The 27,108-nt window shown below is 39.4% G+C and overlaps 1 protein-coding gene across 3 annotated transcripts in view; it reads right to left on the bottom strand.

Annotated features, from left to right (window-relative positions):
- Positions 1-27,108, bottom strand: part of LOC149797036 (E3 ubiquitin-protein ligase MYCBP2-like) — a 340,499-nt gene that overhangs the window by 179,463 nt on the left and 133,928 nt on the right. For all 3 annotated transcript variants that reach the window (XM_089961694.1, XM_089961696.1, XM_089961697.1), the window contains 3 exons: positions 14,550-14,780; positions 13,733-13,924; positions 13,001-13,207 (listed from right to left, as the gene is read on the bottom strand). In XM_089961694.1, coding sequence (XP_089817820.1) covers positions 13,001-13,207; positions 13,733-13,924; positions 14,550-14,780 — 630 coding nt within the window. The remainder of the gene's footprint in view (positions 1-13,000; positions 13,208-13,732; positions 13,925-14,549; positions 14,781-27,108) is intronic.

The following is a 27,108-nucleotide window of genomic DNA, read 5'->3' as shown; positions in this document are numbered from 1 at the left end:
GGAACATCAGGACCATGTGTCCTGGATTGACCACTGACCTACAGCAGATCGACGTTGCACAGAAGACTGCCGTCATTGACAGAGAACTCTCCCGACTGAACATCGACATTGCCTGCCTCCAGGAGACCCGACTGGCTGACAGCGGCACCATCAGGGAAGCCAATTACACATTCTTTTGGCAGGGGAAGCCCTTGGATGAACCTAGGCAGCATGGTGTAGGCTCTGCCGTCAAGAACACGCTAATCACCTTCATTGAACCTCCATCATCAGGTACTGAGAGAATCCTTGCCCTCCGGCTGTCAACATCCTTAGGCCCGGTCAACATCTTCAGTGTGTACGCCCCAACCCTCTACTCCACCTAAGAGGAGAAAGACAAGTTTTATGAGGCTCTGGATCAGGCAATATTCAGTATCCCCAACAATGAAAGCCTTTACTTACTAGGAGACTTCAATGCTAGAGTGGGAGCTGACCATGAGGCCTGGTCCACCTGTCTCGGCTTTTACGGAAGGGGCAAGATCAACGAGAATGGTCAGCGACTGCTGGAGATGTGCTGCTCCCACAGCCTATTTGTGACCAACACTTTCTTCAAATGCAAGGAGATCCACCAGGTGTCGTGGAGACACCCACGTTCACGCCACTGGCACCAGCTAGACCTCGTCATCACCAGGCGTGCAGAACTGGCCAGTGTCCTCCTTACCCGCAGCTACCACAGTGCCGATTGTGACACGGACCATTCCCTCGTGGCCAGCAAGGTGCGAATATTACCCAAAAAGCTGCACCACGCCAAGAAGAAGGGTCACCCACGTATCAACACCTGCTGTGCAAGCAACCCAGAGAAAACACAGCAGTTCATCAGCAAACTGAAGGAAGCCCTAACCAAAGTGACACCTGATGACACCATTGATTCCAAGTGGTCCCATATCCGTGACTCTGTGTACAATTCAGCCATCACAGCTTACGGGAAGAGGGAGCGAAAGAATGTCGACTGGTATGAGGCAAACTGGGAGGAGATGGAGCCCGTGACTGAGGCAAAGAGGAAAGCCCTCCTGGCATACAAGGCTGCACCTAGCACCAGAACACTACAAGCCCTCAGGATTGCAAGGAATATCGCCCAGAAGACCGCCCGCCGCTGTGCCAACACCTACTGGCTGAACCTTTGCAACAGTATACAGACAGCTGCTGACACCGGGGATACAAGAGGAATGTATGAGGGTATCAAAAAGGCGACAGGCCCCCCCAGCTACAAGACCGCCCCCCTCAAGTCCAAGACGGGTGAAGTCATCACAGACCAGGGTAAACAACTGCAGCGATGGGTTGAGCACTATCTCGAGCTATATGCAACCCAAAACAATGTCACTGGAACTGCTCTGGACGCCATTCCAGACCTGCCTGTCATGGTGGAGCTAGACACACAGCCCACCCTGGAAGAGCTCGGAAAAGCCATCGATTGCCTTGCCTGTGGGAAGGTTCCTGGAAGCGACGGCATTCCGCCTGAAGTCCTCAAGAGCGGAAAACCAGCACTGCTCCAGCCCCTACACACACTCCTCTGCCTTTGCTGGGAACAGGGATACATCCCACAGGACATGCGTGACGCCAACATCGTCACTTTGTACAAAAACAAAGGAGACCGTAGCGACTGCAACAACTATCGGGGCATCTCCCTCCTCAGCATCGTCGGAAAGGCCTTCGCCCGTGTTGCCTTGGCACGCTTGCAGATCCTAGCCTCCCGCGTCTACCCAGAATCCCAGTGTGGATTTCGAGCCGGCAGGTCAACTGTAGACATGATCTTCTCACTACGTCAGCTGCAGGAGAAGTGTCGCGAGCAGCGGATGCCCCTCTACATTGCCTTCATAGACCTGACAAAGGCATTTGACATGGTTAGTCGGAGTGGACTCTTCAGACTCCTGCAGAAGATCGGCTGCCCCCCACGTCTGCTTGCTGTCATTATGTCGTTCCACGAGAACATGCACAGCACAGTGTGCTTCAATGGCGCAACATCTGAAACATTCCCAGTCATTAGCGGAGTCAAACAAGGCTGTGTCCTTGCACCAACGCTCTTTGCCATCTTCTTCTCCATGCTTCTCCAGTACGCATTCAAGGACTGCAGCGAGGGAGTGTACATCCATACCAGGGCTGACGGCAAGCTGTTCAACATCGCCCGTCTCGTGCTAAGACTAAAGACACAGAGGTACTCATCCGTGAATTGCTCTTTGCCGACGATGCAGCCTTGACATCACACACAGAAGACTGACTTCAGCAGCTGGTATGCTGCCTCTCCCATGCATGTAAGGAATTTGGACTGACCATCAGTTTGAAGAAAACGAATGTCATGGCACAGGACACAGACTCCCCTCCCTCTGTCTCCATCGATGGGTACAATTTGGAAGTTGTCGAGAACTTCACATACCTCGGGTCTAACATCTGCAGCTCACTCTCCATTGATTCTGAGGTGGGCGGCAGGATTGCCAAGGCAGCAGCAGTGATGGCCAGACTTAACCAGAAGGTCTGGAACAACCCCAACCTCACAGAGAAGACCAAACTGCGTGTCTACCAAGCATGCGTGCTCAGCTCACTTCTCTACAGCAGCGAAACATGGACCACCTATGCAAGACACGAGAGGAAACTCAACAGCTTCCACCTGAGATGTCTGCAGCGCATTCTGCACATCCAGTGGCAGGACAAAGTACCCAACACAGAGGTTCTAGAACGCGCCAACATGAACAGTATGTTCTCCATACTCAGCGAGAGGCGCCTTCGCTGGCTCGGCCATGTCAAGAGAATGGACCCAGGTCGCATTCCCAAGGACCTGTTATATGGGGAGTTAGCAGAAGGTGCATGACCAACTGGACGACCACATCTGCGCTACAAAGATGTTTGCAAGAAGGATATGAAGACAGCAAACATCAATGTCAACGACTGGGAGAGCTGTGCAAACAACCGTTCCAGCTGGCGTCTAGCTGTCAGGCAGGGAGTTCAAAACGCAGAGGAAAAGAGAAGAATAAAGCAAGCTGAAAAGAGAGCTAAAAAGAAGGATAAGCAAAAGCGTACTTTGGAGCTATGCCATCATCTCTCGTAGACGGACGGATGCCAAGAGAAGAGATTTATAAACATGGTGTTTGATGCAATAAAGGTTTTGATTTAAGCTGTATTGCCATTTCCATGAGTAAGATTTTTAATACCCAAGTTATATTTCTCAAGTTTTCTGACAGTGCATGTGACCCAATAAGCCCCTGGCTTGTTGTCAAAGTGACAATTCTTTTGATCATGCCACAAATTTAGCACATATACTTGTTCAGTGCCGAGTACAGTTCTATATCTTCCAGTGAATGTCTGACCTTCATTACTTAGCTTGCAAAGGCAGTGCCTTCATTATTTTCCCATGTGACAACCCTTTGATTGAGTCATTAGTTTGATACTTGCTCAGTGCCAAGTAAAAGGGTGCTATTTAAACTCCATTATCTTGCCACACACTGGACACAGTGCTCAGCTGGAATCTTTAAAATATTTTACAGACTGTATGATCAAAGTGTTACTTAAAGAGCCCAAGCTCAGTCCCTACTTAATCGCTGTCATATGGCAGTGAAGCCGAAGAAATGGAGTTGAACAATATTTACAATGACTAGACCACAACGATTTACAATGACCAGACAACAATAGAGGATTTCTCAACTTTATCAGAGAATGAGGATGAATTCTTGGACTTGTACTAGATGACATTAGATAGTGACTGTTAAAGAATACAGTGAATAAAAACAAATGTGGACTTTCACAGTTTATTTGTAAGATAGGTCAAATTATCATGTTGTGGGATATTGTGAATCTGATCATTCCGATATATTTTTATACTGGTATGTAACCTATAATTGAATTCATGGATTTATCATACAAATGGATTTAAAATGTCAAGAATGGATTTCAATGAATTTAATTAGGACAAACTGTTGGGCTTGTTTATTTTCCCAAAGTGCAACTCTGCCTCACTGATGACATCACCTCTTCAGACAGATTTGACTTACAAAATACACCAGATTCATTGGATGGTCAAAAAGCAATTGGCTTTTTGTAGCCCCCCGCCAAGAAGGCAGGGGGTAGACTTATATTCAAATTGACCTATAAGCGAGCATATACAGTATATAAACCTAACATAACCAATCTAACAGTGTTATTACTGTAAAAAGGAAGACCAAACAGATCTAACAGGACATTCATTACATTAAAACATAGTAACATTGTCACAGGTTCAGTTATATCACTGATAGGATTAAGTCAGACTGAATTTTTCATATAATCATATTGCTTGATTTTTTTTATTTAAATCTAGGCTTTATGTTGGCAAAATCCAGGCTTGGGCTTGAAAGCAAATTTTTAGTAAATTATGTTTCTCCGAGAATACTTACCCGATCACATTATCGTTAGGGATATAAGCCTGCTACCTCTTGAATCCAGCCCTACTAAAAGACGAAAATTCGTCTTTTCTGTCTATCTCATATAGACCAAAGGGCAATAACTCTTGCCCCTTATATCCTCTTGCCACCGCCAGGTGTCACCAGTTTTTTAAGCTGAGCGATATATATTATACGAGGACGCTCACATAGCGGGGTGGTTGGGAGGGGTTTTAAGTAAATGTGATCGGGTAAGTATTCTCGGAGAAACATAATTTACTAAAAATTTGCTTTCTCCTTCAAATACGTTCCCCGATCACATTAACATTAGGAGAATAGGTAATAGGAGGAGGGAATGCTGAGCATCCTACCTCCACCCCGGGTACCTTCTAGGGAATGATGGCTGGATTTCCCATTTGAAAGATAACCCGTTCTCCTAATTTCATTAGCAACACAGCCTAGGGTCCCGTTATATATGACCCCTATATACGATTAAGAAGATAGTTACTGAAATCTTCTTAGCTACGAAATTTCACTGGCGAATCCAGCGAAGTTGATAGGCTGTGCTGATTGTTTTAAATGGGTCTGGTGGTCATCTGGGCTGCTGACACCAGACCTACCAGATTCAAGGTTTGCCTCTGTGAAGCCAAATCTCTGAGATAAAAACTGGAGAAGGTTGACTCTGCATGCCAGCCAACAGCTTCTATTATATCTCAAATCAAAACATTGCGTTCAAATGCAAGGCTTGCCGAGATTGCTCTAATCTCATGAGCTGTAATCTTCATGAGGCGACTCTGATCTTGTGAGACCTCAGAGTACGCTGAGCATATAACCCACTTCAGCCAAGAAGCAAGGGCTTGAGGGGTGATATACCGTTTACCAGCTTTGACCGGAAGAAAGAGGCGCTTACGCATGTCCCGACACGCCTCTGTGCGTTTTAAAAGTGCTTGAGTGCACGAACAGGATCTTGCATGGCTGTTGCTCTTGACTTATCTATGGAAGAGAGCGAGCGAATGACGATTCTTTGATTGCCAATGGATGGTAACCTATTTTTGGCTACAAAGCCTGGTTGCTTCAGGAGGACCACCGAACCATCTGATCTGAACTAAAGAAAGTTCGGGTCACTGGAAAGGGAACGTAACTCACTCACCCTGCATGCTGAAGCTAAGGCTATCAAGAAACGTGTTTTGTATGATAGTAGCTTTAATGAAGTGTGGGCTAAAGGTTCAAATTTCTCTGAATTGAGCCATGTTAAAACCCAGGACAGATTCCATTTTGGAAACAGGGTGAGGGATTTTGGTCGATTGAAATCAAAATTGGCTAAAAGATCTGATAGGTCTTTGTTATGCCCAATATCACATCTACCATGATGGTGGTATGCGTCTGATATGGAGCGGTAGCTTTTGATAGTAATTGGGGCCAACTGTTTCTCCTCGAAAAGCCAGAGAAAAAAGTCGGTCAGTTGAGAGATTGAGACACTCATAGGGACGATGTTATTGATATGGCACCAGTCCCTGAAAACACGCCACTTTCCCTCGTAAGCCTTCAGAGTGGAGGGCCTTCTTGTTCTTGAGATTCTCTCCACAATTGAAGGTTTAAATTGTTTGTCTCGCAAGGCTGTCCGGGTAAGAGCCAAGCTTGAAGAAGCAGACAGTCTGGGCAGGGGTGGAACACCTGTGACCGCGGTTGTTTGAGAAGATTTGGGCTGGTTGGAATCTTCCTGGGTAGATCTATCGCTAGATCGAGTAGATCGGTGACCCAGGACTTGTTCCATCTGAGAGGGGCAATCAGAATCATCCGACAGATCTGACCCTTACACTCTGGATTATTTTCGGTACCAAAACCGTGGGAGGGTAGGCGAATGCCCACAACCCCTCCCAGCTGATTGACAGAGCATCCACGGCCCAAGCCTCTGGGTCTGGAACCGGAGAGACGAAGATGGGCAACTTGCGATTCCACCTTGTCACAAAACGATCGATCATCGGATGCCCCCAAAGTGTGCAAATCCGAAGAAAGACTGATTGATGGAGTGACCATTCCGTGTGAATGACTTGACCTTTCCTGGATAGAGTGTCAGCCAAGACATTGAGTCTGCCAGGAATGCATCTGATTTGTATGTTGATGTGGAGGTTGTCGCACCAACGTAGAAACTGCCAGATCAGAATGCACAGGTCTGGCGATTTGGTTGAGGAGGTAAGTCACCACCACAGAGTTGTCTGACATAATGAGAACAGTTTTTTTTTTTTTTTTCTGAGAGTTGATCTTTCCAGAAATGAAAGGCATTGATGACAGCCCTCATTTCTAAAAGACTGATGTGGAGAGGCCTCTCCCCTGGCTCCCACGTGCCGCTGACTGTATCGAAGTCCAGCAACAGGTGGGCACCCCAACCATAGGTACTGGCGTTGGTACATACTGTTATCTCCGCTTGGGGCATCTCCAGAGGAATCCCCATGGACAGCCAACCGGGGTTGTGCCACTGATGCAGGAATGATCGCATCTCAGGCGTGATCATTATTGTTTGATTGAGGGGACTTGAAAAGGGGCGCCATTGTGCCAGTAACGTCATTTGTAAGGGATGCATAAAAAGATGGCCAAGCGGGATCAAGTCCACCGCCACATTGAATAATCCAAGGAGTTGCAAGAATTCTCTCGCTGAAATCCACGTCCTGTTGGAAACGAACTCAACGAGTTCGACAATCCGGATTACGCGAGCGCGAGGAAGCCGTACCAGATTTAGATTGGTGAGAAACTCCATACCCAGATGGACAAAACGCTGGGATGGACGGAGGTCGGACTTTTTCCAGTTCACGAGAAGCCTAGATGATCTAAAAGTGCTAAAAGATTTTTTTCTGCCTTTGAGCAGAATAGAACTTACCATATGTTTCTGGAGGATGTCGTCCAAGTTCACTGCCGTCCCTGTAGATGAAGTCGAGCGGAACAGGGTGATGACGCAATCCATAACCTTGGTAAAAGCCCAAGGGCTGATGTGTAGGCCAAAGGGTAGGACCTGGAACTGATAAACCACGTCGCGGTAAGCAAATCGGAGAAATTTCTGTGACGCGGGGTGGATAGGGACGTGAAAATATGCGCAGGTCATATCTAGACTGATGGCATACTCGTCCCGCCGGATGGAAAGACGGATTGATCTTGCCGTTTCCATCTTGAATTTCGGTGGTAAAATGTATTGGTTGAGGCGACTCAGGTCGATGATTGGCCTCAACTTGCCATTTGCCTTCTGGATGAGAAACAGTCTGGAATAAAACCCCGGCGATTGCGTTCTTTTTTTGTTTTTTTTGTTTTTTTACAATTTCCACCGCCCGTTTTTCTGAGTGACCGTATCTCCTGTTGTAGAAAGGCATCCTTCTCCCGATCAGACGGTACGTCCATGAAGAGGGGAGAGGAGGACGGGGAGGGGGTTGGATAAATGAAATCCGAAGTCCCTCCAAAATGACCTGGATCACCCAATCGTTCTGAGGAAAAAAGATGGTCCAGTGGTCATGAAATTGCAGGAGGCGGCCGCCACACAGGTAGGCTGTCCGCGGGTGGTGGGGAGGGTATGTCAACTTTTAGAGTTAGGAGGCTTGAAGACGGAGAAACTTTGTTTCTTACCGCCTCTGTATGGTTGCCTCCTAGCTTGATTAGACTGTTGTTTCCTGGCATTGGGTTGGGATCTATACTGCACATTTGATTGTAAGGATCCCTTGTCCCTGGTCCGCCAATCATCCCTCCGCTGTGGCAGGGGATTTTTTCTAAATGCCTGTGAGGGTTGGGTGGCGAGTTGGAGGGGCAGTTGCTGAGCTGCCTGCTTCCGAACTTCTTCAATTTTTCCTCCAAAGAGTAAAGGCGACCCAAACGGAGTCATCCGTAAAGCCAGAGTATGATGGGGCTTGAGCGACGTGGACCGCAGAAATGCGTCACGTCGTATCAGGTCTAAGTTGGCAGAAGCAGTCAATGCATTAGCCATGGAATGGTGAGCTGCCTGTTAATAACTCTAGCAATCCGGGCTGTCGCTTCGCAAGTGTGGTCATTGTCGGATTTTTCTGCGGGTCGGAAAATGGCTAATGAAGCCAAGTCTAACATTGAAGACGTAGCAACTACGTTCCGGACTAGCTTTGACGTGGCATGGAACACATTTTTTTTTTTTCCCCACTTTGTAAAACAGTGGAGTGGACATGTGAACTGCTACCATATTTTTGTCCAGGACCGGAAGATCCGTACTGAAGGCGTCTGAATGAGTTTTGTACCAGCGACACGAGAACGTCGCTGATACTTAGTTTTCTGAAAAGAAAGCCTTAGCATTCCCTGGATCACCTATTTGTCCTAATAGACGATCATTGATCTCCTTAATTTTTTTCTGGCCGACTGGGGAAGGAGCCGGAAGGACGGCGCCTCTTCCCTCCCGTCAAGATCTACAGACGCCTTAACTTTGTAGTCTTGAGTGGCGGTAGGAGGTGGAGGGCATTTTTAAGTTGCCAACACTGTATAAATTTCTTCCACTGCCGCCCTGAAGCCAAACTCAGTCCGTTCCATGGTTGGATCTGTGTACGGCTGATCTGCAGGAGTTTCGTCACCCTCACTGTGTGCCGAGTTGTGTTCTGGAATAGCTTGCATTTCTGGATACAGCATACCAGGTGGCATAGATGACACAATTCCGTCATCCTTGACACTGTCACTAACTCTCGCTTGTGGATAAGCCATGAACATATGGATGGACGGCCCTGCCGGCTGGTTTGTCTGGCTTGTGGTCAGCCTAAAAGTTGGCGACAGTCCTGCTATCACCGGTACCGGCTGCTCCAATGGCCTGGCTGGACGGTCAGATTTCTCACTAAAATCTCCGCCATAGTATTGGTATGTTGCCGGCGGTACAGCCCGATGGACGGATTTATCACTAAGATCCCCGCAAATCATATTTGGTCGGACTGTTTTAACAATAGGGTCCCCATGCTGGGACAGCTGGACGGCTGGTGACATAGAGGTTGTATAATGAAATGGATCCGATGGATCCGGTAAAAAACCCATGCGTCCTGACGTACAGGCCCGAAGGCCATGCTCGGACATGCGGGGGGACTTGCGCCCACTGGGCAGCCTAAAATTGGGGGAACATTCCCCCAAAGAGTCTGAAAAAGCTGTGGAAGCGAGTGAGGGAAATAAGGGTAATATATTTCTTTGACTTATTCCATCTATCCCTCCCTTTTGCTGCCTTCTGGACTACATCAGCCCACATTTGCACTGTCCAAGTATTACACACGCTGCATGGTATAGATGATGTACACTTGGTACATGCAATACAAGAGTCATGGTTGTCTTCTTTTGCTTTGAACTTTTTGCATTTCATGCATTTGGTTGACATTTCTACTTAAACGACACAAGAAAAGAAAACAAAGCACAAATTAGCAATTCAGCATGTTATTAATTCGCTAATACCACAACCGTTACTAACGGAGTAAGCGAAATTAGTCAGTGTCGCGTTAACTCTTAATTGACAACACGAGTTCAGCAATAGCGTGTGTAACATGGTCTTCAGTAGACAAAATCCGTAAGGGTGACAAAGTCACTCAATTTTGAAAAAATTGTTAAAATAATGTATACAACCTGTAGAAGAATGATTGTCCAACGCAATAAATCCAAATTTAACTTCGGATGGTCCAATTTAACGCTAAGATGGCTTGGATTGTTTGGAGGTATAATGTACGTGTTATCAGAATAAGCGAAGCTTAAAAACTAGTGACACCTGGCGGTGGCAGGGGGAGGTAAGGGGCAATTGCCCTTTGGTCTATATGAGATAGACAGAAAAGACGAATTTTCCTCTTTTAGTAGGGCTGGATTCGAGAGGTAGCAGGCTTATATCCCTAATGTTAATGTGATCGGGGAACGTATTTGAAGGAGAAACTAATATTTCACAACTCTAACCAGGCACTGGATCATCTGAGCTTTCTTACCAAACATATACGGGGCCCCGAGTGGCCGAGTGGTCTGAAGCGCTGTCCGTTACGGATCACTGCCATCTCACCTCTGTCTGCGTGGGTTCGAGTCTCGGATTCAGCCAATGTCGGTATGTGAGAAAGCTTGCCAGTAGCTTCTCGTGGGTCGGCGGTTCTTTCCGGCGTTTTCCCGGGTTCTTCCTCCACCATTAATACTGGCCGCCATGTATAGCCTATCGTGTGCTGAAAAATGGCGTTAAACCCTACAACAACAACAACCAAACATATACAGCTGATGCTCTATTTATAATATATAGATGTATTCTTGAGGTTAAGGAGTTAATCATAAATGGCATAAATTAATTGTAATTGTGCTATCTCTGTGAGTTATGAAATGTGTGTGATTGCACATATGTGAGCTCACAGGGCATGGCATAAAAATGAGAACAGTGGTACAAATTAAATGTTATTTCTTCATTATAAATGTCATTAAAATGAAAGCATGTAAATCAAACTGCCATAAAGCATCACCTATACAATAGAACTGTGACATGTATGCATACATCTACAAGTTAGACTACTATCTGAAGGCTCCATAATATTAAAATAAAAAATCAACTTATAGACCACTTTATCTCCCAGCATCTTGAACTAATACGGCCATAAACTGTGCATTAATTGAAATGATAAGATAAGTATATTCAGATAATAAAACAGTGTATGTGAGATTAACTCAAATATCTTCAAAATGTATTGATAACAAAACAAAAATAAAAGTTATGACTATCCTAAAATTAGAACCAGATGACAGAAAATTAAGATTTTTCTGACCCTAGCTGTTTTATCTGCATGCAAAAGTAAAAAGACAAAAATGAGATTATACTGGTTTGTTAACTTTGAGCTAGAATTTGAAGTGCAAAACTGACTGAGCATGTGAGGCAAGATTTCTCAAAAGATAAATCAGCATACAAACTGAAAAATTTGTCTAAAAGGCTAAGCCTTAAACAATTTGAAACAGAAACATACATCAAAACAGAAATGATTTTAAAAATGTACCCAGTGCAGTCTCACAGAGTACAGTAAATGCAGCAGGGAAGTGGCCTTATAATAAGGGTGGCCTTTCTAAGGGGGATGACAAATGTGAATAGTAAATACATATGAAGAAAGTTGTTGCTGTTGTTGTTGTAGGGTTTAATGCCATTTTTCAGCACAAGATAGGCTATACATGGCGGCCAGTATAATTGATGGAGGAAGAACCCTGGAAAACCCCGGGTAGAACCACTGACCCACAAGAAGCTACTGGCAGGCTTTCTCACGTACCAACGTTAGCCGAGGATGAGACTCTAACTCATGCAGAAAGAGGTGAGATGGCAGTGATCCGTAATGGCAAGCGCTTTAGACTACTCAGCCATTCGGGGCCCCTACACATGAAGAAAGTCACAAGTACATTTAATTCTAAAACATTTAATATTTTCATTAAAATATCACATGCATGTTGTGAAATAAATGAAAAACAAACTGTTTCATCATTTTCAAAAGAATGTTATGAATAACCATTGATACAGTTTTAAAACTGTCTTTAAAATTATGTTACAGATCACATCATCGGTCACTCTGTTGGTAACAGTCTAAAAAACAAACCAGTCTCATCACAATTAAAAATATCCTTGCTGTCATATCCCCTGCATATATCATTTAGTGTTTTTTTCCAATCTTCGAAAACTCCATTATTATCATCAACTGATTCTCCACTAAGGTCAGAACACTTAATATTGTGTCGCACTTGAAATCTGTGCAACCATCTGTTACTTGCGGTTGTTGTTGTTGTTGTTGTAGGGTTTAACATCATTTTTCAGCACAAGATAGGCTATACATGGCGGCCAGTATTAATGGTGGAGGAAGAACCCAGAAAAACCCCAGAAAGAACCACCAACCCACGAGAAGCTACTGGCAAGCTTTCTCACATAACCACATTAGCCGAATCTGAGACTTGAACCGATGCAGACAGAGGTGAGATGGCAGTGATCCGTAATGGTGAGCGCTTTAGACCACTTGGCCACTCAGGGCCCCCGTAAATGATATAATATTAACCTTAGTGGTACATGTACTTTAGTCAACATTTCTTTCAGTAACGAAAACCTGACATCAGGAAACAGAAATCGGATTACTTAACACACGTTATGAATAAAATACTGGTTCTGGTCACATATCAAAATAAAATGCGGCCACTTGTGAGGGGTAAATTTTATATTATTGCACTAATATGCTGGCCGCTGGTCACGTTAGCTGGGTGGCATTTCATGAGGGGTACTTTTGAATACAAACACATCGGTGCCAACGGATTCTGGCCATAAGGAGCGGGTGGCCGCTGATCGGGGGGGGGGGGGGCATTCAAGAGGGGGACTACTGTATCTAGAATTGCCACTGTTTGTTGAGAGTATTAATAAAACTATAAAATAAAACCCAAAATGAAATCAAGTTTTTGTGGATATATTGTGACTTTTTAAATCAGTATGATTGCTAAACTAGCATGAATCAGATATGAATCAAGAAGGAAAAAACTAAAATAAGGAAAACAAACAAAATTTAAAATCCTTCATTGTAAAAGATTTCTAAAAAATCTCAATGCTGATGTGAAATGGTCAAATCACACCGTGGAAACCTAATTATGACTAAAACAATCATATATTAATGTACTTCATCCAGGAGTTCCACTTCATAGATGTAGTGTCCCCCACCTCCTCCATAGAGACATATTCCTGCAATAATGATGCCTGGTTTGTCCACAGAGAACTCTATTGCATCTGGGCTGCCATTTCCACTGTTCCAAATAGGAGTCTGGCTTGTACGGGTGAAGCGATTGGGAGTCACAAGCAGAGGACGGGATGTAGTAGTCAGGTTAGTCTGTTATTCAAACAAAAAAAAGCTTAAGTCATTTTATGTCAATTCAGTCACATGATATGAGCATTACCAATAAGGAGTAATCAATGTTTTAAAGGAAGTCAGGTCAATCTATTATCAATTTATAAAACAAAAGTAGCTGCATATGATTTTGTATAAACTCAGTTACCTGAGAGAAAGCTTTAAAATTATAGAGTATGTAAGTACAATGTAATACTATGGTTCCTATAAAGCAAGATGATCATGTGACCAGATTTAAAAAGCAGAGAGATATTTTGACAAAGCTGATCTAATGTAAAGTTAAAAATACACACATATACATGTATTTTTTAAAAATAACATTTTATATTTAGAGACTTGTACATGTATTTGAATATACAGATATTAAATATATATATATGTACAAGTAAAGGAACACTCATTTAAGGAAGTTCTTCTTTTTCAAAGTTAGATGAACAATGAGGTAGTTTGGTGCTATATGTGACGTCTGGTTTCAGTAAAATCAGTTTAAAATCAATTTGGACTTACTTCAATCCCAGTTGAAGTGGCAGCCAGTTCACTGACAATTGTTGACAGAAGGGCACATGTGTTGGCCACAAGGACTTTGGGAAAGGAGGTCTGGTCTCCGCTCAGCTGTTGTCTGATTGGGTATGTCACAATCATTAGCATGCGATCCAAAATCTCCTTGAAAGAAATATGGCTGCTTCCTGCACCTGACACCTGTTGGAAACAAGTTATCCATAATTGTGCTTAGAATACTACTAGGTACAAATCTCTCACCTATCATGAATGGAACTTCTCCTTACACACACAAAACCTCTGCCTTGACCATGACCATTTGTACATGGATCTTGAATCAATGGAAATGTTTCCTGTTTCCTGAAAAACCCATTTTTTGTCAACATGCCAATATCATTATGATGTGATGATGCAAACTGAAAATACTGTTTAAAACAACTAACCAATTGTAGATATCAAACAAAAATGGCCAAAATTACAAGATAGGATCAACAATATGGTAATGCTTGTGTCTTGCCTTTCACGACAAACCTTGGATTTTTTTATTGAGTTTTAATTAGACAAACAATGCCTAAGTAGTGGGAAAAAAATCAAACCACAGGAAAAATATGTCCATGTTCATTATTTTTGTGTGCAAAAGAACGGTAGACAAAAAGAGATCAGGATATTTTTGCAACCTAAACTTTTAGAAAGTGAATGCACTGAGATTAAAGAATCATGAGCACAGATAATCTGCAAATAAAAAAGAATTTTTATAAATCACCATTTTATGACAATTTTCAAAGATTTAAATTTTAGTTTTTGACATTTGTTAGAAAAATTTCACCTCAAGTTTATAGGTCATGTGATCCACGAGAAGGGGAAAGCGATGCAGTTCTCCCAAGCGGGCCATGCTGTTGGTGTTGTCATCCAAGATAAGTGACTGTTTACGCAGAATTTCCTCTGTCTCAGGTTCGCAGTTGATTGGCATAATGTTTGTCAGCTTAATGGTTGGGTGACACATGGCTTCCATGATGGCTGCCAAAAGGCGCCCATAACCACCTGCATTCATCATTCCCTGAAATAGTGTTAGCTGATAGTAGACTTGCATGCCAAATTAAGGTCAATATCAATATGTTATCAAATATCCCTTTCGTGAATATATATTAATTCTCTGCATTAGAATACTAGCTGGGAATATATTTTCGTTTCTTCTCATGAATACTCATAAGAACAATGGCAACTGCAATAGTTCACCACCACTGATCTCCATGCTTTTTACTGCAAACTCCAATTGTCCTCCATACCCTTTATTGTGTGATAGTGATCATGGGGCAATAGTGCAAAATATTCACATAAATGATGTGTCTTTCTGCCATGACTGTATATAATATAGTCTGGTCAGGAAATATTTGAAAATGACATTGCAAACAAAATTTTTGTACATCTGACCTTTTACCCCCTCCCAATGACACCCATGGTGGGATTCAAGACAGACATCCCTCTTGCAGATGGTAACTCCAAGGCAACATAACAACAAGTAAATCCAAACATAAGAACAATGGCAAATGCAAATTGCATAATTGCCATTTACCATGAGGTCATAAAACTACCAAAATATCCCTAACTAAAGCCAAGGATAACAAATAAATGTTATGAATTTATACTTTCAACCTAATGTGGTGAGGTAATAAAATATCACAATATCTCTAATTAATACCTACCACTTACAATGCTAAGGTCATACAAATATCACTAACTAAAGACAGGGATAGCAAGTAAATTGGATGAATTAATACCTGCCACTTACAATGCTAAGGTCATACAACTATCACTAACTAAAGCCAGATATAGCAAGTAAATCTGATGAATTAATGCCTGCCACTGACAATGCTAAGGTCATACAACTATCACTAACTAAAGCCATGGATAGCAAGTAAATCGGATGAATTAATACCTGCCACTTACAATGCTAAGGTCATACAAATATCAGTAACTAAAGCCAGAGATAGCAAGTAAATCTGATGAATTAATACCTGCCGCTTACAATGCTAAGGTCATACAACTATCACTAACTAAAGCCGGGGACAGCAAGTAAATCTGATGAATTAATACCTGCCACTTACAATACTAAGGTCATACAAATATCACTAACTAAAGTCAGGGATAGCAAGTAAATCTGATGAATCTGCCACTTACCATGATGAGGTCATAAAAGTACCATAAAATCTACAACCAAAGCAAGGGACAAGTAAATTTAATGAAATTATACCAATCACTTACCATGGTGAAGCCAAAATGTTTCACAATCCCTAACTAATGCCAGGAACACCAAGCAAATTTAATGACTTTAAACCTACCACTTACCATGGTGAAGTCAAAAAAATCCACAACATCCCCAACTAAAGCCTTGGATAACAAGTAAATTCAATAAATTTATTCCTGCCACCTGCCATGGCAAGATCATGAAGTACCATACTATCTCAACTAAAACCAGGGGGTAACAAGTAAGTTCAATGAATTTATATGCAACTTACCATGATGAGGTCATTTGACAGTTAACTTTAAAACAATTATGACAAACTATGGAGTAGACATTAAAAACAAGTTTCAAGGACGCATCTCTAACAGCAAGAGTGCAGAAAAGGGTTTTTAAACATCAATCTGTGACCTTATTCTTGAAGATGAAACCTTGAATGTGATACATGGAATTACCTTAATCTTGAAGGTAAAACCTTAAATGTGATACATCGAATGACCTTAATCTTGAAGATAAAACCTTAAATGTGATACATGGAATGACCTTAATCTTGAAGATAAAACCCTGAATGTGATACATGGAATGACCTTAATCTTGAAGATAAAATCCTGTATGTAATACATGGAATGACCTTAATCTTGAAGATAAAATCCTGTATGTAATACATGGAATGACCTTAATCTTGAAGATAAAATCCTGTATGTAATACATGGAATGACCTTAATCTTGAAGATAAAATCCTGTATGTAATACATGGAATGACCTTAATCTTGAAGATAAAATCCTGTATGTAATACATGGAATGACCTTAATCTTGAAGATAAAATCCTGTATGTAATACATGGAATGACCTTAATCTTGAAGATAAAATCCTATATGTAATACATGGAATGACCTTAATCTTGAAGATAAAATCCTGTATGTAATACATGGAATGACCTTAATCTTGAAGATAAAATCCTGTATGTAATACATGGAATGACCTTAATCTTGAAGATAAAATCCTGTATGTAATACATGGAATGACCTTAATCTTGAAGATAAAACCTTGAATGTGATACATGGAATGACCTTAATCTTGAAGGTAAAACCTTAAATGTGATACATTGAATGACCTTAATCTTGAAGATAAAACCTTAAATGTGACACATGGAATGACCTTAATCTTGAAAATAAAACCCTGAATGTGATACATGGAATGACCTTAATCTTGAAGATAAAAGATTGAATGTGATACATGGAATGACCTTAATCTTGAAGATAAAACCTTAAATGTGATACATGGAATGACCTTAATCTTGAAGATAAAATCCTGTATGTAAAACATGGAATGACCTTAATCTTGAAGATAAAACCCTGAATGTGATACATGGAATGACCTTAATCTTGAAGATAAAACCTTGAATGTGATACATGGAATGACCTTAATCTTGAAGATAAAAGCCTGAATGTGATACATGGAATGACCTTAATCTTGAAGATAAAACCTTAAATGTGATACATGGAATGACCTTAATCTTGAAGATAAAACCTTAAATGTGATACATGGAATGACCTTAACCTTGAAGATAAAATCCTGTATGTAACACATGGAATGACCTTAATCTTGAAGATAAAACCCTGAATGTGATACATGGAATGACCTTAATCTTGAAGATAAAATCCTGTATGTAATACATGGAATGACCTTAATCTTGAAGATAAAATCCTGTATGTAAAACATGGAATGACCTTAATCTTGAAGATAAAACCCAGTATGTAAAACATGGAATTGACCTTAATCCTGAAGATAAAATCCTGTATGTAAAACATGGAATGACCTTAATCTTGAAGATAAAATCCTGTATGTAAAACATGGAATGACCTTAATCTTGAAGATGAAACCCTGAATGTGATACATGGAATGACCTTAATCTTGAAGATAAAATCCTGTATGTAATACATGGAATGACCTTAATCTTGAAGATAAAACCCTGAATGTGATACATGGAATGACCTTAATCTTGAAGATGAAACCCTGAATGTGATACATGGAATGACCTTAATCTTGAAGATAAAATCCTGTATGTAATACATGGAATGACCATAATCTTGAAGATAAAACCCTGTATGTAATACATGGAATGACCTTAATCTTGAAGATAAAATCCTGTATGTAATACATGGAATGACCTTAATCTTGAAGATAAAATCCTGTATGTAATACATGGAATGACCTTAATCTTGAAGATAAAATCTTGTATGTAATACATGGAATGACCTTAATCTTGAAGATAAAATCCTGTATGTAATACATGGAATGACTTTAATCTTGAAGATAAAATCCTGCATGTAATAAATGGAATGACCTTAATCTTGAAGATAAAATCCTGTATGTAATACATGGAATGACCTTAATCTTGAAGATAAAACCCTGAATGTGATACATGGAATGACCTTAATCTTGAAGATAAAACCTTAAATGTGATACATGGAATGACCTTAATCTTGAAGATAAAACCTTAAATGTGATAACATGGAATGACCTTAATCTTGAAGATAAAATCCTGTATGTAATACATGGAATGACCTTAATCTTGAAGATAAAACCCTGAATGTGATACATGGAATGACCTTAATCTTGAAGATAAAATCCTGTATGTAATACATGGAATGACCTTAATCTTGAAGATAAAACCTTGAATGTGATACATGGAATGACCTTAATCTTGAAGATAAAACCCTGAATGTGATACATGGAATGACCTTAATCTTGAAGATAAAACCCTGAATGTGATACATGGAATGACCTTAATCTTGAAGATAAAACCTTAAATGTGATAACATGGAATGACCTTAATCTTGAAGATAAAATCCTGTATGTAATACATGGAATGACCTTAATCTTGAAGATAAAACCCTGAATGTGATACATGGAATGACCTTAATCTTGAAGATGAAACCCTGAATGTGATACATGGAATGACCTTAATCTTGAAGATAAAATCCTGTATGTAATACATGGAATGACCTTAATCTTGAAGATAAAACCCTGTATGTAATACATGGAATGACCTTAATCTTGAAGATAAAATCCTGTATGTAATACATGGAATGACCTTAATCTTGAAGATAAAATCCTGTATGTAATACATGGAATGACCTTAATCTTGAAGATAAAATCTTGTATGTAATACATGGAATGACCTTAATCTTGAAGATAAAATCCTGTATGTAATACATGGAATGACCTTAATCTTGAAGATAAAATCCTGCATGTAATAAATGGAATGACCTTAATCTTGAGATAAAATCCTGCATGTAATAAATGGAATGACCTTAATCTTGAAGATAAAATCCTGTATGTAATACATGGAATGACCTTAATCTTGAAGATAAAATCCTGTATGTAAAACATGGAATGACCTTAATCTTGAAGATAAAATCCTGCATGTAATAAATGGAATGACCTTAATCTTGAAGATAAAATCCTGTATGTAATACATGGAATGACCTTAATCTTGAAGATAAAACCCTGAATGTGATACATGGAATGACCTTAATCTTGAAGATAAAATCCTGTATGTAATACATGGAATGACCTTAATCTTGAAGATAAAACCCTGAATGTGATACATGGAATGACCTTAATCTTGAAGATAAAATCCTGTATGTAATACATGGAATGACCTTAATCTTGAAGATAAAACCTTAAATGTGATACATGGAATGACCTTAATCTTGAAGATGAAACCCTGAATGTGATACATGGAATGACCTTAATCTTGAAGATAAAACCTTAAATGTGATACATGGAATGACCTTAATCTTGAAGATAAAACCCTGAATGTAATACATGGAATGACCTTAATCTTGAAGATGAAACCCTGTATGTGATACATAGAATGACCTTAATCTTGAAGATGAAACCCTGAATGTGATACATGGAATGACCTTAATCTTGAAGATGAAACCCTGTATGTGATACATGGAATGACCTTAATCTTGAAGATGAAACCCTGAATGTGATATATGGAATGACCTTAATCTTGAAGATGAAACCCTGTATGTGATACATGGAATGACCTTAATCTTGAAGATAAAACCCTGAATGTGATACATGGAATGACCTTAATCTTGAAGATAAAAGCCTGAATGTGATACATGGAATGACCTTAATCTTGAAGATGAAACCCTGAATGTGATACATGGAATGACCTTAATCTTGAAGATGAAACCCTGAATGTGATACATGGAATGACCTTAATCTTGAAGATGAAACCCTGAATGTGATACATGGAATGACCTTAATCTTGAAGATGAAACCCTGTATGTAATACATGGAATGACCTTAATCTTGAAGATGATACCCTGTATGTAATACATGGAATGACCTTAATCTTGAAGATAAAACCCTGAATGTGATACATGGAATGACCTTAATCTTGAAGATGAAACCCTGAATGTGATACATGGAATGACCTTAATCTTGAAGATAAAACCTTAAATGTGATACATGGAATGACCTTAATCTTGAAGATGAAACCCTGAATGTGATACATGGAATGACCTTAATCTTGAAGATGAAACCCTGAATGTGATACATGGAATGACCTTAATCTTGAAGATAAAATCCTGTATGGAAAACATGGAATGACCTTAATCTTGAAGATAAAATCCTGTATGTAATACATGGAATGACCTTAATCTTGAAGATAAAATCCTGTATGTAATACATGGAATGACCTTAATCTTGAAGATAAAATCCTGTATGTAATACATGGAATGACCTTAATCTTGAAGATAAAATCCTGTATGTAATACATGGAATGACCTTAATCTTGAAGATAAAATCCTGTATGTAATACATGGAATGACCTTAATCTTGAAGATAAAATCCTGTATGTAATACATGGAATGACCTTAATCTTGAAGATGAAACCCTGAATGTGATACATCGAATGACCTTAATCTTGAAGATAAAATCCTGTATGTAATACATGGAATGACCTTAATCTTGAAGATAAAATTCTGTATGTAATACATGGAATGACCTTAATCTTGAAGATAAAATCCTGTATGTAATACATGGAATGACCTTAATCTTGAAGATGAAACCCTGTATGTAATACATGGAATGACCTTAATCTTGAAGATGAAACCCTGAATGTGATACATGGAATGACCTTAATCTTGAAGATGAAACCCTGAATGTGATACATGGAATGACCTTAATCTTGAAGATAAAATCTTGTATGTAATACATGGAATGACCTTAATCTTGAAGATAAAATCCTGTATGTAATACATGGAATGACCTTAATCTTGAAGATAAAATCCTGTATGTAATACATGGAATGACCTTAATCTTGAAGATGAAACCCTGTATGTAATACATGGAATGACCTTAATCTTGAAGATGAAACCCTGAATGTGATACATGGAATGACCTTAATCTTGAAGATGAAACCCTGAATGTGATACATGGAATGACCTTAATCTTGAAGATGAAACCCTGAATGTGATACATGGAATGACCTTAATCTTGAAGATGAAACCTTAAATGTGATACATGGAATGACCTTAATCTTGAAGATGAAACCCTGAATGTGATACATGGAATGACCTTAATCTTGAAGATAAAACCTTAAATGTGATCCATGGAATGACCTTAATCTTGAAGATGAAACCCTGAATGTGATACATGGAATGACCTTAATCTTGAAGATGAAACCCTGAATGTGATACATGGAATGACCTTAATCTTGAAGATGAAACCCTGAATGTGATAGATGGAATGACCTTAATCTTGAAGATGAAACCCTGAATGTGATAGATGGAATGACCTTAATCTTGAAGATAAAACCTTAAATGTAATACATGGAATGACCTTAATCTTGAAGATAAAACCCTGAATGTGATACATGGAATGACCTTAATCTTGAAGATGAAACCCTGAGTGTGATACATGGAATGACCTTAATCTTGAAGATGAAACCCTGAATGTGATACATGGAATGACCTTAATCTTGAAGATAAAACCTTAAATGTGATACATGGAATGACCTTAATCTTGAAGATGAAACCCTGAATGTGATACATGGAATGACCTTAATCTTGAAGATGAAACCCTGAATGTGATACATGGAATGACCTTAATCTTGAAGATGAAACCCTGAATGTGATACATGGAATGACCTTAATCTTGAAGATGAAACCCTGAATGTGATACATGGAATGACCTTAATCTTGAAGATGAAACCCTGAATGTGATACATGGAATGACCTTAATCTTGAAGATAAAATCCTGTATGTAATACATGGAATGACCTTAATCTTGAAGATGAAACCCTGAATGTGATACATGGAATGACCTTAATCTTGAAGATGAAACCCTGAATGTGATAGATGGAATGACCTTAATCTTGAAGATGAAACCCTGAATGTGATACATGGAATGACCTTAATCTTGAAGATAAAATCCTGTATGTAATACATGGAATGACCTTAATCTTGAAGATGAAACCCTGTATGTAATACATGGAATGACCTTAATCTTGAAGATGAAACCCTGAATGTGATACATGGAATGACCTTAATCTTGAAGATAAAATCCTGTATGTAAAACATGGAATGACCTTAATCTTGAAGATGAAACCCTGAATGTGATACATGGAATGACCTTAATCTTGAAGATGAAACCCTGAATGTGATACATGGAATGACCTTAATCTTGAAGATGAAACCCTGAATGTGATACATGGAATGACCTTAATCTTGAAGATGAAACCCTGAATGTAATACATGGAATGACCTTAATCTTGAAGATGAAACCCTGAATGTGATACATGGAATGACCTTAATCTTGAAGATGAAACCCTGAATGTGATACATGGAATGACCTTAATCTTGAAGATGAAACCCTGAATGTGATACATGGAATGACCTTAATCCTGAAGATAAAATCCTGTATGTAATACATGGAATGACCTTAATCTTGAAGATAAAATCCTGTATGTAATACATGGAATGACCTTAATCTTGAAGATAAAATCCTGTATGTAATACATGGAATGACCTTAATCTTGAAGATAAAATCCTGTATGTAATACATGGAATGACCTTAATCTTGAAGATAAAATCCTGTATGTAATACATGGAATGACCTTAATCTTGAAGATAAAATCCTGTATGTAATACATGGAATGACCTTAATCTTGAAGATAAAATCCTGTATGTAATACATGGAATGACCTTAATCTTGAAGATAAAATCCTGTATGTAATACATGGAATGACCTTAATCTTGAAGATAAAATCCTGTATGTAATACATGGAATGACCTTAATCTTGAAGATGAAACCCTGAATGTGATACATGGAATGACCTTAATCTTGAAGATGAAACCCTGAATGTAATACATGGAATGACCTTAATCTTGAAGATGAAACCCTGAATGTGATACATGGAATGACCTTAATCTTGAAGATAAAATCCTGTATGTAATACATGGAATGACCTTAATCTTGAAGATGAAACCCTGAATGTGATACATGGAATGACCTTAATCTTGAAGATGAAACCCTGAATGTGATACATGGAATGACCTTAATCTTGAAGATAAAAGCCTGAATGTGATACATGGATTGTCATCAAACTAAGAACTGTAAGTGTACCATGGCTGATCACTGTACATCAAAATACTTTTTTTATAATGCAGAAAGAAGAAAAAACCTCTAAAAATACTGACCTGTGACCTTGCTCCAGAGGATGGGACCCCAAATGAGGAATATAGAGGCATATAAGAGCTGCATAAGTAGACTAAGTTTTATATATTTATCTTAAACAACTTTTAGGTTCAAAAGCAGATGGGATCATATGACTGAAACCTGAAATTCTGAAATGTGACCATGAATATAAAGATTTGAACCCTTAATGTGGTACATGACACAGCTAAAGTGATGATAAATAGCATATAAAGTTTCATCCCTTCATCTAAAAAAAACCTCTAAAATGATTGAGTAGAAATAAATAATGATGGAAAGTTCAAAATACTATACCATGACACTGACCTTGAAGATAAGACTACCAATGAGGTATGCAAGACACCTGCTAATAATGACAAATAGGTATACCTATTTTGCACACTTTAATTTCATACAATTATAACATGGAATAGAATGTGTGATGGAGAGATTGAAATACTAAGCCATGACTTTGATCTCAAAGTGAGGAACCCAAAAATGGCTCACAAGACGTCTTTTAATGATGATACATAAAGTAGACCAAACTGAATTCCCTAATCTCATATGTCTTTGAAGTTTTACAGTGGATGGAAAATAAGATGGAAGACTTAAAATACTGAGTCATGACCCTGACCTCTAAGATAGAACCCAAAATGTGGTACATGACATACCTTCTAATGATGATGTACGAGTACACCAAGGTACAGCCCTGAATCTCAAACAGCTTGAAACCGATGCTCTATTAGCAGAAAAGAATTTTCTTGAATTTAAGATAAGACCATTTTTTTCTTTTTAACCTCAGAGCACTGAAAACATCTCTGACACTCTTAAGCAATAACAAGATTTTCAAATTAGCTGTTGCGGCAGCAATGCTGAATTAAAATAGGCACCAATTTCATTGAGGACCAACTGGCAGAGCTGGCTCTATGCAGTTTACTTGGACTGATCAGTAGAAAAACAGATTCTAAGCTGCCACTGGCAGTTCGGGTCCATGTTATTTTCAGTCAGACCTAACTTCTATGCAAGTAAATACAGTTGCACACTGTCAGGCCATTTAATTATCTCCAATGAGAACAAGGTATCTCTGATTACTCACATTTCTTTAGATGCAAAATTTGCATCATCAGAAGTCTTTTGGGTAAAACCCCATGCACATATGACCATCCATTCAAGAGAAGCAATAACAAGATTTTTACACTGGCTGCCATGGTGGCCATTTCGGATGTCAGATCAGCACCAGTTTTATTTGTGACCAACTAATCATTATAAAAAGTCTTTTGGTGAGAAACCTGCTTTAATATGATCATTGAGCTAGTAGTAAAATAAAATTTTCAAACTGGCAAACATCATGGCCATACTGGAGGTAAATTCAGCACCATAGTCTTTAACAAATCAGACATCATAAGGAATCTTGTAGTGGAAATCCCATGTCAATATGACTTTCTGCTGAGTAGTAGAAATACCAATATTTTCAAGATGGCAGTCACATTGGATATCAGATTGTCATTATTTTCATTTGGGTCCAACTATATATCATAAGTAGTCTTTTGGTGAAAACCTATATCAATATGACCACCCATCTAAACATCATATGATGTCTTTTGGTGAAACCCCATGTTGATCAGATTTTTCAATCAGGAGGAACAGCAATAACAAGATTTTCAAGACTGCCATATTGGCAGTCAAATCTGCACCGTATATTTTAGGACTAACCAAACTACATTAGAAGTCTATAGTAAAAAACCCATGCTAATAATTCTTTCAATTACTGCGAAGTAGCAAAAAAAATGATTTTCAAGATGGATGCCACCATGGCCAAACTGGGACATCAGATCAGAAACAAACTTAATTAGAACCAACTAGATATCACAAAAAGTCTTTTAATAAAAAAAAACATGCTGATATGACCATCCATTCAAGAAAAGTAACAATAAGATATTCAAGATGGCCACTTTGTCAGCCATGCTGGATATCTGAGTGGTACCATTTTTGTTTAGGACCAACTAGACATCAAAGGACATAATTTGGTTGAAACCCAATGCTGATCAGAATAACTATTCAGGAGAAGTAATGATAAGGTTTTCAAGATGGCAACCTTGTCTGCCATACTGGCTGTCATCTTCACCATATCTTTTAGGACTAACTAGACTTCATAAGATGTCTTTCGGTGAAAACAAAATCTTTCCAGTCCATTCGGGAGAAGTAGCAATGACAAGATTTTCAAGATGGCTACCTTGTTGGACATACTGTATATCCGAGTGGTACCATTTCCATTTAGGACCAACCAGACATCATAAGAAGCCTTATGGTGAAAACCCTATGTTGATATGACTTTCAATTCAAGAGGAGTTGCAACAAAAAGATTTTTGAGATCACCACTGCTGCAACCATATTGGATGTCCAAGCTGTACAACTGACATTTAAAAAGAAACAGGCACTGGTATGAATGTGTGAATCAAGTTTCATGACAATCCTCCAAATAATATAGGATGTACAGTGACAACAAGTTATCCCATAACATCTTCTGGTCTATGACATGCAGAGCTGATTCATTGACTTTGACCTTGAAGTTGGGAACTCCAGCATAGCATGCAATACACTTTCTAGTGATGATACATCATGATACAAAGTTTGATCATGTAAACTCAACTGGCTCTCAGTTATGGAGCAGAAGAGAAACTGACAGAAAACTTAAAAGTACTGTACAATGATCTTGACCCTGAAGATCACCCACCACCACCACCACCTTCAATACAGCTGTTAATGAGTATCTATAAGGATACTAAGTTTCAACACTTAATCAAAAATGGCTTTAAGATTACGGTATGGAAGGGAAAGTGTAATGCAAAACTTCATTTAATGAGTAGTGACCTCGATCATCAAAATTGGATCTCCAATATGGTACAAATCTTCTGATGATGTTATTTTTGGAGCAGAAGGAAAGTGTGATGGAACACAAAATTATTCTGCAATGACCTGGATCTTGAAGATTGTCCTCTCAAAGTGGTATGCAACACATCTTATAGTGAGAATGTACTAAGTCTCATTCTTTAATCTCAAATGGCTTTAATGTTATAAAGCAGAATAAAAAGTGTGATGGATAATATAACATAATGAGCTGTTCTATTAACTGTAACGATAGGACCCTCAATGTGATTGACAACACACCTTCTAATGATGATATACAAGCATACCGAGTTTCATCACTTAACTGCAAACAGTTTTAAAGCTACAGAAAGCAAAAGGGGACCTTGAATGGCCAAGTAGTCTTAGGCACTTGCCTTACAGAACACTGACAACTCATCTCTGTCTGCATGGGTTCAAGTCTCGTGTTCACTCAATGTAGGTTTGTGAGAAAGCTTGCCAATAGCTACCACTGGGTTGGTGGTTCTTCCCAGGGTTTTCTGTGGTTCTTCCTCCACC

This window comes from Sinohyriopsis cumingii, chromosome 6 (genome assembly GCF_028554795.1).
Source record: "Sinohyriopsis cumingii isolate HCF-2022 chromosome 6, ASM2855479v2, whole genome shotgun sequence".
Classification (NCBI taxonomy): domain Eukaryota; kingdom Metazoa; phylum Mollusca; class Bivalvia; order Unionida; family Unionidae; genus Sinohyriopsis; species Sinohyriopsis cumingii.
The sequence above is the reverse complement of the archived record's forward strand: the minus strand, read 5'-3'. Positions and strand labels throughout refer to the sequence as shown.